The 14,189-nt window shown below is 35.5% G+C and overlaps 2 protein-coding genes across 8 annotated transcripts; both read left to right on the forward strand.

The window, feature by feature from the left end:
• The first annotated feature begins 3,934 nt into the window (after window positions 1-3,934).
• On the forward strand, window positions 3,935-7,730 carry LOC131673274 (putative helicase MOV-10). 6 transcript variants are annotated; one of them, XM_058951152.1, is made up of 10 exons: window positions 3,935-4,018; window positions 4,785-5,279; window positions 5,354-5,530; window positions 5,594-5,747; window positions 5,809-5,942; window positions 6,009-6,134; window positions 6,209-6,405; window positions 6,472-6,739; window positions 6,809-7,341; window positions 7,403-7,730. In XM_058951152.1, exons 2-10 carry the CDS (start codon window positions 4,834-4,836, stop codon window positions 7,486-7,488), a joined length of 2,121 nt encoding a protein of 706 aa, XP_058807135.1. In that variant the 5' UTR covers window positions 3,935-4,018; window positions 4,785-4,833; the 3' UTR covers window positions 7,489-7,730. The 6 variants fall into 6 exon arrangements, with proteins under 6 accessions (XP_058807135.1, XP_058807137.1, XP_058807133.1 ...); XM_058951154.1 differs by lacking the exon at window positions 3,935-4,018 and adding an exon at window positions 4,023-4,126; XM_058951150.1 differs by lacking the exon at window positions 3,935-4,018 and adding an exon at window positions 4,030-4,506 and having other exon boundaries at window positions 4,577-5,279.
• A 2,391-nt stretch (window positions 7,731-10,121) lies between these two features.
• On the forward strand, window positions 10,122-13,970 carry LOC131673275 (putative helicase MOV-10). 2 transcript variants are annotated; one of them, XM_058951156.1, is made up of 11 exons: window positions 10,320-10,336; window positions 10,404-10,669; window positions 10,804-10,849; window positions 10,932-11,387; window positions 11,458-11,622; window positions 11,690-11,843; window positions 11,925-12,193; window positions 12,268-12,482; window positions 12,571-12,850; window positions 12,931-13,469; window positions 13,542-13,970. In XM_058951156.1, the coding sequence occupies exons 3-11, from the start codon at window positions 10,809-10,811 to the stop codon at window positions 13,787-13,789; spliced, it is 2,367 nt and encodes a 788-aa protein (XP_058807139.1). In that variant the 5' UTR covers window positions 10,320-10,336; window positions 10,404-10,669; window positions 10,804-10,808; the 3' UTR covers window positions 13,790-13,970. The 2 variants fall into 2 exon arrangements, with proteins under 2 accessions (XP_058807140.1, XP_058807139.1); XM_058951157.1 differs by having other exon boundaries at window positions 10,122-10,669; window positions 10,801-10,849.
• The last annotated feature ends 219 nt before the right edge of the window (window positions 13,971-14,189 follow it).

The raw sequence follows: 14,189 nt of genomic DNA on the forward strand, positions 1-14,189 counted from the left end.
ATACTCAGGTCAAAAAACAAATTGAGTATTTGTCATTATCTTACCAAAGATTTGTGCCTAGTCTGAAAAAATCATGTGCAACGTTTTTTTTATTTTACTAATTTAAGTGTTAAATAAATAATTCATTTTTACATCTTAGTGTCCGATGCCCGATGGCTTTTATATAGAAAGACCCTAAATATTTGATATTGTTTTATTATTTTAATTACATAATATTTTTATTCATATAAAAATATGTGAATAAAAAGTTGTCCAATGGCGAACATTCAGAACACAATTCACTAACATTGAAACCAGATGTCATTAGAATTTAGCCGGATACTTCTATATGAGTCGAGAGCCCGAGCGATGGCACGACCTTCAGCACTATAGTTCATATAAATGGTCGTGGCGCCGTCAAGCGTCATAACTGGTATCAGAAATGAGACTCCAACCTTAATGAGACCAAGTCAGAGACGATTTTATTTTCACACTGAAACATCCCCTTGGATAACTTGATCGTCGGTGGCCACAAAATCCTATGGAGTGACTGCTGAATAACTAGGTGTCATTTTCGATAGGGAACTTTCCTGAAATAAGCAAACGACTGCCGTCCGGAACGAAGTATACGGTGTTTTTGATTCCCTCAAACCTTTCTTTAATAATAAATCTATCTCCCAACAAACAAAAATTCGTGCCTTCAATGCTATCATTCATAGTATTAGCTCCTCGCGATCCCGGTATGGGGAACTTCCTCCTCCCTTAACAAACTAATCGGCTCTTACATGCGTATCCTCCGCAACGTCTTAAAAATACCCTGATATATAGGAAATACCCAAATCCTAAAAGAAACTAGCCTCCTTTACCTCCCAATGGCCGCTGCCTTTTACGCCTCTAACTTCCGAGAATCGTTCAAATCTCACCCTAACCTTTCCATCAATTACCTAACCGAATGCAAAAGCAAGCTGAGAGAAAAATTACCAAGACCTTGTTTTTTAATCTCACGCCCTAAACTTATCCCTTGACATCGCCACTTAGCGCACAAAACCCCTACCCCGGGGTACTAATTTCTGTATCTTTCTTTTTCTCAAGGCTTAGAACTTCCGGGTTGGTAACCTCGACGAGGGGTTTTAGTTGGTAAGCATTCCAGAACATTGAAATGAATCCAACATTATTAACTTCACATTATTGGGTATCTTTGGAAGATTTCCCCTCGCCCATTAAAAAGAAAAAGTCAAGGGTCATTCTCATTCGTAGGTCTGAACGAGAATCATCATCTCTCTTACCATCCTTTCCCGACTAAGTAGTGTTATTATTATTTTTATTATTATTATTATTATTATTATTATTATTATTATTATTATTATTATTATTATTATTATTATATTAATATTAATGTTATATTTTATTATTGATATCTATTTTTAATATGATTTACCCATGTTGTATAATATACTGTATTAGCATTTGACTGTAATTCCGTGTACGTTTAACTATATCCGCATTGTGAAATTACTTATCAATCTGTCATTAATATGCAAATTGAATTATAATTAACAAATTTTTTAATTGTTAAATATAAAATACAATAATAATTATTATTTTATTAATATTGTATTACGGCATTTATTAATATATAAAATTGTTAAAATAAATAATTGTACACAATCGATACATATTTCAATATCAATTCATTAACCAGATAAATATTTGAATGTTACATAAAAATTATGAGCAATCTGCAACCACGAAGTGAAGAGATTCGCTTAAGTACACAAGCTAGTATTCTTTCACATTAACGTCTTACTTTCGTATCTTCATCTTAATGATAGATTGTTTTCATTCATAAAATTTATATTTTTTAAATATATTTATTTAGTAGCATTTTTCGAGTTGGGTATTAGTTAAAGTGGTAAAAATTTATATAGTTATATGAGCTTATTTTCATGACATAAAATGTATACAGAATTTATACTACATACATCATTATATTGTTGTATATTGTTGTGTAGGGTTTCTATGTCATTTGATGGCTTAGAATTTTTGTGTTCCTTTTGAAAGTTTATTAGCACAGATGCATTCGACATGTATATTATAAAATTACGTAAAAGTTTGGTATTATATTTTCAGTCAATCAGACGAATAAGCGGTGCCTACTTTTGCTTAAATGCACTAGAAAATCGGCGGCTCGAAAATATCGGTGGTAAGACAAGGGCTAGTAGATATGCGAGTCTGGCACTGAAAAGGACGCTGAACTGCTTCAAGTCCAACCACATCCACTACCTATTCCTTTACTTGTCTACTACTGAAACTATGGGGAAGAACCCCAAGTCCCGGCAAAGCCATTCGGCGTTGAAATATATCAGGCGGAAGAATTATTCGCATGCGTGTGTAGCATTTAAAAGATTATTCCACTTTCCATAGCGATCACCCGACGAATACCGCAAATTACGCTACTCGTCAGAGTTAAGCTGCCAAGGTTTTGTGATAGAGGAAATTATGTGTAATTGACATTAACGACGAATAAATGATAAATTACAGCAACAACGAGCACCCGATCGTAACTTAAGTCACTTATGAAATAGATAGATCTGTACAGTTTTCATTTACTTCTCCCCTCCCCTTCTCGCTTCTTTTCATTCCTATTCAACTTTTTTTTAAATAGTTTTTTGGCAAAGATTAATCTCTGCTTTTGATAACTTGAACTTTGGGAGTGCGAAGCCGTACGTGCCTCCCACCAAACTGGGCGGTGCTCTCTCTGTTCCCATCTCTGCTGCAGATGCTGCACATTGACTACAGGTGGTCTAGGACTGTTCTAATTTAATTATACTCTGCCGTAACAAGTTTTCGCGATGAAGAACAACATCATTGTTACATTTTATCGTAAAATTATAATGCACATCCTGTAATATTTTGAGGTCTTTTGCGATGAACATCATTCTCATTGAGCCGATACATCTTTTCATTATTGTAACATTTATTCCCGACCATGATACGCGTTTTCCTCGACGTTTTTTCTTCAACGTGAAAATTTACTTAGAATGCTGCATGCGAATTATGCACCGTTCAAAAAAAGTGTATATTTTACGTTGGTCAAGCGAACTGAATGGCTGTAATTTGCTAAACCTAGACAGAGACACTGTGTCTTTCAGGAACGCGAAAATTTCCAAATCTTTTTTTTTTTAACCTCTACGCTGCTTGCAATATTTACGCGTAAAATATTGTCGTACATGGAAGTTAACAATAGGTCCAGATATATAAAACAATAAGTAGAATATCTATTGTAAATCAAAAGGGATTTTACGTTCGATGAGACAGAGAACCGGTATGGACATCAGAAAAGATAGAGCGCGCGAGGGACGGATAATTTTAGGCCCCTCCCGCCAAAAGATTCGTCCGCCTGTATTCGCAACTAAAACTAAAAAGGTAATCCATAAGTGTACTCGAGGGGCTCGAGAGTAACAAGTCGCAACAGTGATTGTAGTTATTAAAATCTTTGTTGCAATTTCATATTATACGATAAAAAATGAACTATCAATCTAGTATTCACTTTAATAAAATGTGAGCCTTTAAAATATACAATCATATGGCGTGTAACTCTTGTATTTCATGATATAATGATGTTATTTGAAATTTGATGCACATTTAAACAATATTTATTTGTACGTAACATTTTTATTTATTTACATTTATTTATTGTTTAGAGCTGTCCTTTGATTGTGTGCACAATCAAGAATTTCTGAAACATAACGCAGCAGTAATGATGAATTCCTCGACTTACCTGGCCAGCATTAGCGGGAAAATTTTAATTTCGTAAAGTGAAAGAGGGACGTATCAGTCGTTGAGATTGTTGTCCAGCGTAAAATCTTGGTTTTACCGCGCCAAAATTCACTGTCCCTGCAGCCGAATTTCCACGAGAAACTTCGGCTTTGAGTTAAGAAAAGGTAGTGCGTGTATTGTAGACGACGGATAAGGATAGGGGGGGCGGGGGGTCAAAGTTTGACAAGTACACGTAGTGCAAATCGAGCGGCAAACCACGGTAAGCCGACGAGAAGATGAGTATGCGCGTTCTCGATGAGAACTTTGTGCGCGTTTTTTATAATTGTCAAACGGCGAGGCGTGAATTGACGAACTGCTTGTGGCTTCCGTATGTTTTCTCTTCGTGAAACGTTTGCGCGTCTGAGTACACGGTCTGTTGTTGTTGCTCTTCGATTCGAGGCTACAGTACGCTTATATCCTGTTATTGATTGCATTGCCAATCAAACGCTTTGGTACGCGTACAGTTCTCTCGAGCCATTCAGCTCAGAAGATTAGTTTACTTGACGTCGATTAAATGTATGGTATCCCTTATTTTCAACATACGCGCCTTTATATTCTCGACGTAATTTTGAATGTTCGCAAGAAGGAATATAAGATAGTAGCGCTTTTCTTCGTACGTCCACGAATCGCGCTTGTAAAGTAACAAAGTGATTTTCATGAAGCATATCAGTTACGAGTCCCATCTATGATATATCATTACAACACCTCGTAAGTGCAAAAAAACTCGGGCTGAAATTTTATTTGCTGAATGCTTGCCGTTTAACCTAAAATAAATCAGCTGTTATAGCGTAAACAACGTCTACGGGGATACAATTTCGTTGAAAGCTTTCATTTTATGATAAATCCAAGCGACTTGAAGACAGTAAAGCGTAGTTGTAGTCGACACAGTAGGATCGAAATTTCTAGAAATCGTGAAGCGAGGCACGATTTTGAAGTAAAAATTTAACGCATCAACATTGTTTTCATTTGGCCTTCTCTAAATCAAGCCGGAGACTGTACTTTCTCTCTTTTTACTTCGTCAATTACCGATGAAAAATGTGGCACTGCGCGAGAGCCAATAAACTGCCACAATATTGGTGTCCTCAAGACTTGAAAGCAGTTTTGCTGAACAAAGTCGAGCCGTACGACGAGATGACGGAGAAGAGCCAGAAGTTTTTGAATATCCTGCAAAGGTTGAGCAGCGTCGATCGGCTAGAGCTGTCGCAATGCCACTACCTTCAACTGCTGAAACTCGGCCTCTACTTGGAGGAGTATCAACGCAACGTCGACTCGCGCAAGTACAACATGTACGGTCAGAAGATCCAATTCGTGCACGACAAGTTATACAAGATTTACATCAGAGATATTGAGAAGGATCATCCGCTGCACAACGGTTGCTACCTCGTCGAGCTCATCGATTGCAAGGACACCAGCAAGACCAAGTGCGTACTGAAAGTGAAGAGCGTGATGAACGATCACGTCGTTGTCGTCGGCTATCCGCTGTAAGGAAGCAAAACTGACTGAATGGAGGCGAGATCTTTGGCGCGCGTCCATTGACGCTTTCCGCTCGTTTCAGCTTTTGCGAGAGCTACCAATCGAGCCAGGTTTTCAACATCAGATTCAGATCAAACAGCTATCCGTTTCGCTGCGGACACTATGCGCTCTCGTTGACCAGTTTTTACAAAATGACCCCTTACCTGTTTCCATCCAAAACTGAAAACACTGACTCACAAAAGGTTTTACCCGCTGACAGGTAACACGTCCTGCAACGTTTACATCGTCGACGAAACTCAATGATTTCAGTTTTGTTTTCTAGAGAAACGTGGTTCAACGAGCAGATCGCTGAAAACCCTGAGCAGAAGCAGGGAGTATTAAACATCATCGGGAAGTCGTCGTTTCCCACTCCTTACATTATCTACGGACCTCCAGGAACGGGAAAGACAGCGACTTTGGTCGAAGCGATTTGTCAGGTGAATTCGTTCTCATCGGCTTTACTCGAAGTGAAGACAATATCGGAAATATCGTTCGCAGATATACCAATCGACGAGCGAGAATGTTTTGGTATGTGCACCGTCGAACGCAGCTGCCGATGTGATAACGCAGCGGCTACTGAAGTATCTCCCGTCCATGGTGCTTGGACGAATGTTCAGCCCGTCGAGAGACACGTGAGCCGCGTCGTTTCTATCGTCGTCGGAAGGTAATCAAAGAAGGACCAAATTTTTCAATTTCAGAAATCTCATCGAAACCGAGGTGAAGGTGTGCTCGAACTTGGACGACTATGGCAAAATAATACAACTAAACTGCACGCTCGTTCGTTCAAAGCGAGTCGTAATATGCACGCTCTGCACGTGCACAAGGTACACCGTGAGCGCGCAAAACAGTGCACCTCCACATTTCAAAAGTCCAATTGGTTTTCCCGGCAAATGTGCAGGTTACTATTCCTGAATTTGCCGATCAAGTTCGGCTACGTGTTCATCGACGAGGCTGGCCAATCGACAGAGCCCGAGTCATTGATAGCCTTCACCGCCATCAATCTTCACGGTAGTCCGCGATGTCAGATTGTCATCTCAGGCGATCCACAGCAGTTGGGACCTGCTATTCGATCCAAGTACGCTGCTCCGATTCTAGGTGAGATTGGAAACAGATGGACGAATCGAGCATAGTCGACGAGTGATCCTTCTTTTTTACATATAGGTCAATCGATACTCGAGCGCTTGATGAAACTCGAGCTGTACAAGAAGAGCAACGACAATAATTACAATTTTCGTTACATTACCAAGCTGTTGCGGAATTATCGAAGCCACCCGATCATCATTCACGTACCGAATGAACTTTACTACGATAACGAGCTGCTCGCCTGCAACGATAAGTGCACCTTCGCCAGCAACAAGTTTCCTGTCGGGTTTCCCGTCATCTTCCACGCGGTTTATGGCCAGGAGCTGAGGGAGAACAACTCCACGAGGTAACAGTTATATCAGCAACGTCAATACGCGCGACACTTTTCAGCGTATCGGCAAATTTATTATTGCAGTTCGTACAACGAGGCCGAAGCAGCCGCAGTCTTGAAGTACGTTCGCTTGCTGCTCGGTGAGAAAGTCGGTGACAAGGCCATCGCGATGAAGGACATCGGTATCGTGACTCCCTTCGCCGCCCAGAGCAACCATCTGCGAAGGTGTCTGAAAGCTCATAATCTCACCAACGTCACAGCTGGCACCGTTGAGATCTTCCAAGGTCAAGAGAAAGATGTGATCATCGTGTCGACGGTTCGCTCGAGGACCTTCGTTCATGAGCAACGCGAGCACATCGGTTTCCTCTCCAACGCGCGCAGATTCAACGTCGCGCTCACCAGAGCCAAAGCCGTCCTCGTGGTGATTGGTAATCCTACAGTTCTGCAGACGGATGTCAATTGGCGACACTTCCTACGGTTTTGTCAGAACAACAATGCTTGTCGCGGAGAGGCGTTCGATCTAATGGATGGCAACGACGCGAAGGATGCTGTCGCAAAAAAGAGTTGCGCAACGTCGGCAGATCTGTTCTCGGAGACGCTCAATGTATTGCGACTTGGTAAGACTCTTTTTGTGAAAATCTGCTTGAATTCAGAGCTAACGGGATGTTTGCGCTTCAGGTGACGGAATAAATAGGCAGAAAGGCAATCATTTCAACAGGTTTCTATTCTCTGCTGCGCGGAACCAGAACTGTAGTATACTTTGAGAGATGTGTCGCACCGGCATGTCGAAATTTTATCGCATGATATGCCTAAGTTTTTATTCATTGATACATTTGCATCGAACGCTAATTAGTTGTTTTATATATTTTATCATGTGCTTTTATGCGGATGTTATGTTTTGTTCGTTACGCGCAAGGATGCGTGAACTTAGTTTTTTATATATAGATTGCCATTTAAATGTATGCTTATTCAAAGTATGTTTTATTAAATAAAGTATTTTTTCCAATTCGTAACATCAGTAATTATATTGAAATACCCTTCAAGATATATCTTTTCTTTTGTTTTTATATCAATGACATAGAAAAGGCGCAGTATACAAAATAGTCGATTAGTCTATTTACGATTGGTATAAAATATATATGGAGCTGTTGGAATGATACACAAATGTGAGAATAGTACCTATGCTGAATAAGCAAGAAAAATAATATTGGAAAAAGATCATTAAAGAACAATAGCAATTATTCGTGAGCGCATAGAAAATTAAACGGAAGGCTATATTTATGATTATTCTCATGGTCATAGGTCTGTCACCAGTTGTTTGAGAACGCTAGTTGGTGGGCCCAAAAATTTCATACCCACATGTCGATCATTATTATTTTTATATATTTGTGTCACCTGTCTGGTCCTTTCATCATTTTTGAGTTATTTTGTTAAAATTTAGTGCGTATAAGTTTGATTGGATCGAGTAATGCAACAAATGAAGCCCATCTCTCCAAAGACCTTTTAGAATATTTATTTTCCATTTTGATCTTCTAGTTGCTATGTGCTAATTCGTTGATTCATTTCGCAAGGATTTTCAATTTAATGTTTTCTGAAGAGACGAGTTACCGAATAATATCACTATAAATAAAAAGTATATACATAGATCACAAAATAATTTCTCGAATGAATAGATGATTCTTTTCCACGTCGCGAGCACTGTACATCTTATTCGAACGAGAAAAATAAATCCAATTAAAACTGTATTTCTTGGCCCTCCACCATCAGGTAAAAGTTTTGGATCTTCGATGCCTCAACTACTACCTCTCTCGTTCATTCTCTTGTGAACGGGGCAAAGTGTTCGCCTCCTTTCTCTCGTTGGACACTTATACCACTTCTCCTTGTCCCTCGGGCGTGCACTGCCTCCTCATAGCGAATAGGGACGGAGCAAAAGCCGAAACGAAATCGCTCTTCACGACTTTCTGCATTTCAATCTAAGTTGACTGATTATAAAAGGTTTGGAGGGTGTTCGTTCTATTCTCACATCTTTCCTTTTCTATTCTTAATACTTTTCTTATCTTTATTCTTCTTCCTTTTTAACATTATATATATATATATATATATATATATACATTTTATTTTTTATTTTCAATTAGGTATGCCTGTCTCAATGACATTCAGACAGGCATGCCAGAGTTTTCAAATGTTTGTATTGATAAAATTTGAGTGATTTTTCTTCTCCGAGTGATTTGTTAAAATCTAAATTTAATGAAAGATCATTAGAATTGGATTCTAATCATGAATCATTTATTCTCAAAAAAATAATTATTGAACAAAAAATTAATACAAATTCAAAAATGGTGTTTGTTAATGGTGGTGGTGATATTTTAATGGCGGAGTAGAGGGAGCAAGCGCAGCAGAAAGAAGATATGGCTGTGACGTTTACGTCTGCTTTGTATTTTTAAGGTTTTGATGGTGATGACGATAGTAGATCTGTTAAATCAAATTATTCTTTCGAAACAGGATGTTAGATTTAAACATTTTTCTCCAATAATTAGTATTCCATATATTGTTCATATTTCAAGAATCGATACTAATCCTGAATACTTGAACCCATCTCATATTATGAAAATAATTATTAAAAGTTATTCAAATTAAATTACAGATGCTGTTAATATTCATAGAAATAAAGTTTCTAGAGATTAAAGATAGAATTATTGCTGATAAATTACTAGATAATACAATTTTGAAAGAAAATAACCTTAAAAGTTTTATCCCTTTTCATTAGTACAAAAGACAAGCTCTTATTAAAAATATACCTCTAAATATTGATACAAATGAGATAGTTCAAGTTGCAATAGCTAAGGGTAATTGTAATATTTTATCAGCTCGCAGATTTAATAGAAAAATTGAAAGACAAAATCAAATTAAATACCTTCCCTCTACTACTATACCTTTAGTTTTCTCCTATTTGTTCTAACTATGATAAAGAACATAAACCAACTGATTCTCAATGTATTTGCAGAAAATAACAATAAGATATTTAATATTCCTCTTGGTGAAGCCAAGAAGTTGAAAGATTTAAAAAAAAACCTAATAGTATATATTAAATATATTAATAGTATGTATTAAACTTACATTTCACTTTTTACAATCTTGTACATTAACAATTTAATGAATCTTTTGTTTTAGGCTATCCTATTTCCTTTTATTTATCCTTCTCATCACTACTTTTCCTTTTTCTCCTTTTGTTTTCCTTTCCTTTCTGCCCGTCTTATAAGTGTATTCTGGTTAGAAAATCATCAAGATAAAAAGTTTTGCTCAACATCAAAATGTCATTATTCAAGTTTGATATGGTTTTGGCTTAAGTCAAGCTGTATTGTGACAGTAGATAAAGTCAGTCATAAAAGAAGACGAATAGCGATGGCCAGCTACAACTGAGTCAACTGTCAGTTCGTATTGTTTGTCAAACTTTCGATTATTCTCTCTGTTTTGCTATGTTTATGCTCATCGATAGTTATATTTTTATTTTACTTCGTTATGTAATTTCTCCAAGCTTTCAGCTGCAATAGTTCAGTTTATTGACCTTGCAATTGTACACGCACACGTATATATGCGATTGGCAAGTGCTAGGTTAGATTTAACAGTACCATTAGCTATCATGAGTCAATGTGTAATTAATACAGTGTTTGCAGTACAGTTTGTGTAAACAAGTTGACAGTCTTGTGGATGATGTCATTTAGAGAATGCTGTTTTACGTTCGCCAGTTGCACATCTTTGCGATCGTTTATTCGGTATCGTGTTCCATTGTTTAGAAAAGCATTCTCGTTCGCGGCCAACGTTTTTTTCACTTAGCGAAGACTGTTGAATAATTAAAATCAATTGAAGACAAATTTTGCTGATTTTGCTAAGGGAGGATTAAATAACAGTCAAGAATTACAACGGCAACGCTGAAAATAATTACAGGTCAGATAAAAATAAGATATTATTTTTTACTCGTTGTTGTTACTTTCCAAGTAATAAAAGCATTTTTTCCTACTTTATTTATATGATTAAATAAATTACATCTTACTTAATGTTTCATATATTTTCTGAAGTAGCAATCATGTATAGTAAACAACGAAACCTTAAGCAGACAAAAAATGAGTAAGTATCTAAGTGATCTCTGAAACTTTATTTGTTGCTTAAAATTACAGTGAACTAATATATTTCTACATGTTTATTACAGTCGGAAAAACAGCTATTTTCTGCCACCATCTAGACCAGTAATCCCAGAATATCCAATACCTAAAGATTTAATACCTGTAGTAATAAACAATTTGAAACCATTCGTTGGTATGACTGACAAAAATGTGCAATTCATGCAAATATTAAAGCAGATACAAAACAATGAGGGTATAGAATTGAAAGTTTCAAACTATCTAAAACTTTTCAAACTCATGCTTTATGTTGAAGAAATTCAAAATAATTTAGACATGAAAAGATATGATCTACACAAAAAAAAAATTACAAGATTAATGGATAGTTCTAAGCATTTCAAAATTAATGTTGAAGAACTAATAGAAGAACTACCATCTATAAGACCTGATGTACTGGAAATCTGTGATTTGCAAACAAAGCTTCTTTATCGGTTTGATGTTACTAATGTTATGGATGATCATATAATTGCTATTGCTACAAAAAAGTAAAATATTTACATATAAATTTGTGTTTTAAGACTTTATCAGAAACATGCACTATTATTGATTTTCTAGGTTCTGTACAGCATATAGTTCAGAAAAATTCTATGACATCAGATTTATATTTCATAATTATCCAATCAGGTGTTGTCATTATACTTTGTGCTTAATTAATTTGTATGAATTAACTCCATTATTTTTTCCAATTAAACATTCTACATTTATTGAAGAGGGTAGCAAGTAAGTATTTTGTATTTGCTTTTTCTTAAAATGAAACAATGAAACTTATAAAAATAATGTTATTTAGTATATTTTGGTATAATAAGAATATAGAAAGTAATCCAGAGCAAAAGCAGGCTGTGCTAAACATAAAATCCAAATCATCTCAACCTTATCCCTACATTTTGTATGGACCTCCAGGTACTGGTAAAACTTCTACCATAGTCGAAGCCATTTGTCAGGTACACATTTTTACAAGTATTATTTAAAAAAATAAATATATCTTTCAGTTGATACCAAAATATGAAATTTTTTTGAAATAGATTTGGCAAGCTAATCCATCTGACAACATTCTGGTATGTACACCATCTAATACTGCAGCAGATGTTATAACCAAAAAATTATTAGCTTATAAAGATTACATTCCTGAAAGGGATTTATATAGAATGTACAGTGTATCCAATGAAGGATCGAAAATTGATGAAGAAATTTTAGGATGCTCTAATTTTATTGAAGGACAAGTTATGATGTTACCAAAAGAACTAATTAAAAATAAAAAAATTGTCATTACTACGTTATGTACATGTATGAGGTCAGTATTATATAAAAGAAAATTATTTGCCTACAAATTTGAACAAATTTAATTTATTAGTAAATTAATTTTAGATTGCTATTCCTCAACTTTAAAGAAAAACACTTTTCTTATGTGTTCATTGATGAAGCTGGACAAGCAACTGAACCAGAGGCATTGATACCTTTTAATTTATTGAGTAGCATAAAAGAGGGACGAATTGGAAGACTACATAGTCAAGTAATTATTGCAGGTGATCCTTATCAATTAGGTCCTGGAATACAATCAAAACTTGCTGAATCTATATTAGGTTAATTTTGCATTTATATATTCATATTTGCAATAATTAAATCTATATAAAAATCACAATTTTTACTACTTATACTATTTTGTTATAGGACGCTCGATGTTAGAAAGACTTATGGATTGTGAGCCTTACAAAAGAAATGAGCATGGTCAATATCATCCAGGTTACATTACGAAATTACTTCAAAATTATAGAAGTCATCCAGAAATTATCAAAGTATCAAATGAAATTTTTTATGAATCTGAATTAAAAGCTTGTGGAAACGACAATATATATAAAGCTATAGACTGGCCATATCTTGTTAACAAAAAATTTCCAATCATTTTCCATAATGTAGAAGGAACTGAAGTAAAAGCTAATAGATCTACCAGGTATACCTCTGTTTGCTATTAAAATTCTATTCAATTATAAAATCGTATTATTTATTCATTCATACATTAATTTTGTTCAGCTCTTATAATATCGAAGAAATAAAGGTTGTGAGGTATTATGTGAAACATTTAATGAGAAATCCTATGAAGAAACCATTGCCTGAAAATGAAATTGGTATTGTAACTCCTTTTACCGCACAAAAGCTCAAAATTAAAAGAGTTCTTCAAGAAGATAATTACCTCAACGTGGACGTCGGAACAGTTGAGTTATTTCAAGGTCAAGAAAAAGATGTAATTATTTTATCTACAGTGAGAAGTAAGACGTTTAAACACGATGATGAGAAACACATAGGATTTCTGTCAAACCCAAAGAGATTTAATGTTGCGCTAACGAGAACAAAAGCACTTTTGATAGTTGTGGGAAATCAAAAGGTACTCCAGATTGATAAAAATTGGAAATATTTTCTTCAATTTTGCAAAAACAACAATGCATGTCGCGGTAATCCCTTCGATATAAAAAACGATTCTCGTGGAGAATGCGGCAAGCCACATAAACAGCCGAAAATTGTTGTACCATCTGTTTTGGATAATTTCAGTACCATCGATGTCGTCGACCTTGGTAAATAAAATATTATTCAATTAGTGATTTTCTTTTATACGAGTTATCAATTCATGAATGTATTCTCTGCAGATGATGGTGTAGAAGTAAGTCCTCCAGAAAGCGTTGTAGACGAGAACGAGTATCCGAAATCAGTTCGTAAACAATCATCTTTTAAAACATTCAACGGTTGCCCACAAGCTATTGCTCCTCGTACGAAAGTTAAATTGAGTGACATTCAGATCAAAAGCATGGCTGATATAAAATTAGAGAAACAGGCTATGAAAAAAGAAAAGAGAAAAAAGAAAAAACAACACATGAGCGAAGAATTGACAAAATAATCATTACTTAATTGTAGGTTTCACTTTGTGAAATTTTAGTTGATGTAATAAAGTAAACCAGTGGTACCTGAATATTTGAATTAGGTGCTTTTTGGTTTATAAATGTATTGTTCATGTCTTATAGAGTATACTTATTATTATACTAACTTGTGAAATTATATTAATAAATGAATAATTTTTTAAACGACGTCATTTCATCATGTAAAATGATAATTTACATTTGACCTATAGATTTGTCCATTCATTCAAATTGGTAAATGATAAGATGTCTTTATTTAGATATGTCGAGTATCACGATTACCAGCTGTTTTAGCGAATGAGTTCAGCATCTACTAGAACGAGCGCTAATAAAAATTTGTAGATTCGACATGTTAATGGCGGAGCGTATTTATTGAGTGGA

The sequence above is a fragment of the Phymastichus coffea genome, unplaced genomic scaffold (assembly GCF_024137745.1).
Source record: "Phymastichus coffea isolate CEN01 unplaced genomic scaffold, Cenicafe_Pcof_1.1 PCOF00171, whole genome shotgun sequence".
Taxonomy (NCBI): Eukaryota; Metazoa; Arthropoda; class Insecta; order Hymenoptera; family Eulophidae; genus Phymastichus; species Phymastichus coffea.

Coding starts and splice junctions, on each gene's coding strand:
- LOC131673274 (XM_058951152.1), top strand. CDS start 4,834: ATGTGGCACTGCGCGAGAGCCAATAAACTGCCACAATATTGGTGTCCT. Junction 5,531..5,593: donor AAGGTTTTACCCGCTGACAG/GTAACACGTCCT, acceptor TTTGTTTTCTAG/AGAAACGTGGTTCAACGAGC. Junction 6,135..6,208: donor ACGCTCTGCACGTGCACAAG/GTACACCGTGAG, acceptor GCAAATGTGCAG/GTTACTATTCCTGAATTTGC.
- LOC131673275 (XM_058951157.1), top strand. CDS start 10,809: ATGTATAGTAAACAACGAAACCTTAAGCAGACAAAAAATGA. Junction 10,850..10,931: donor CTTAAGCAGACAAAAAATGA/GTAAGTATCTAA, acceptor TGTTTATTACAG/TCGGAAAAACAGCTATTTTC. Junction 11,844..11,924: donor TAGTCGAAGCCATTTGTCAG/GTACACATTTTT, acceptor TTTTTGAAATAG/ATTTGGCAAGCTAATCCATC.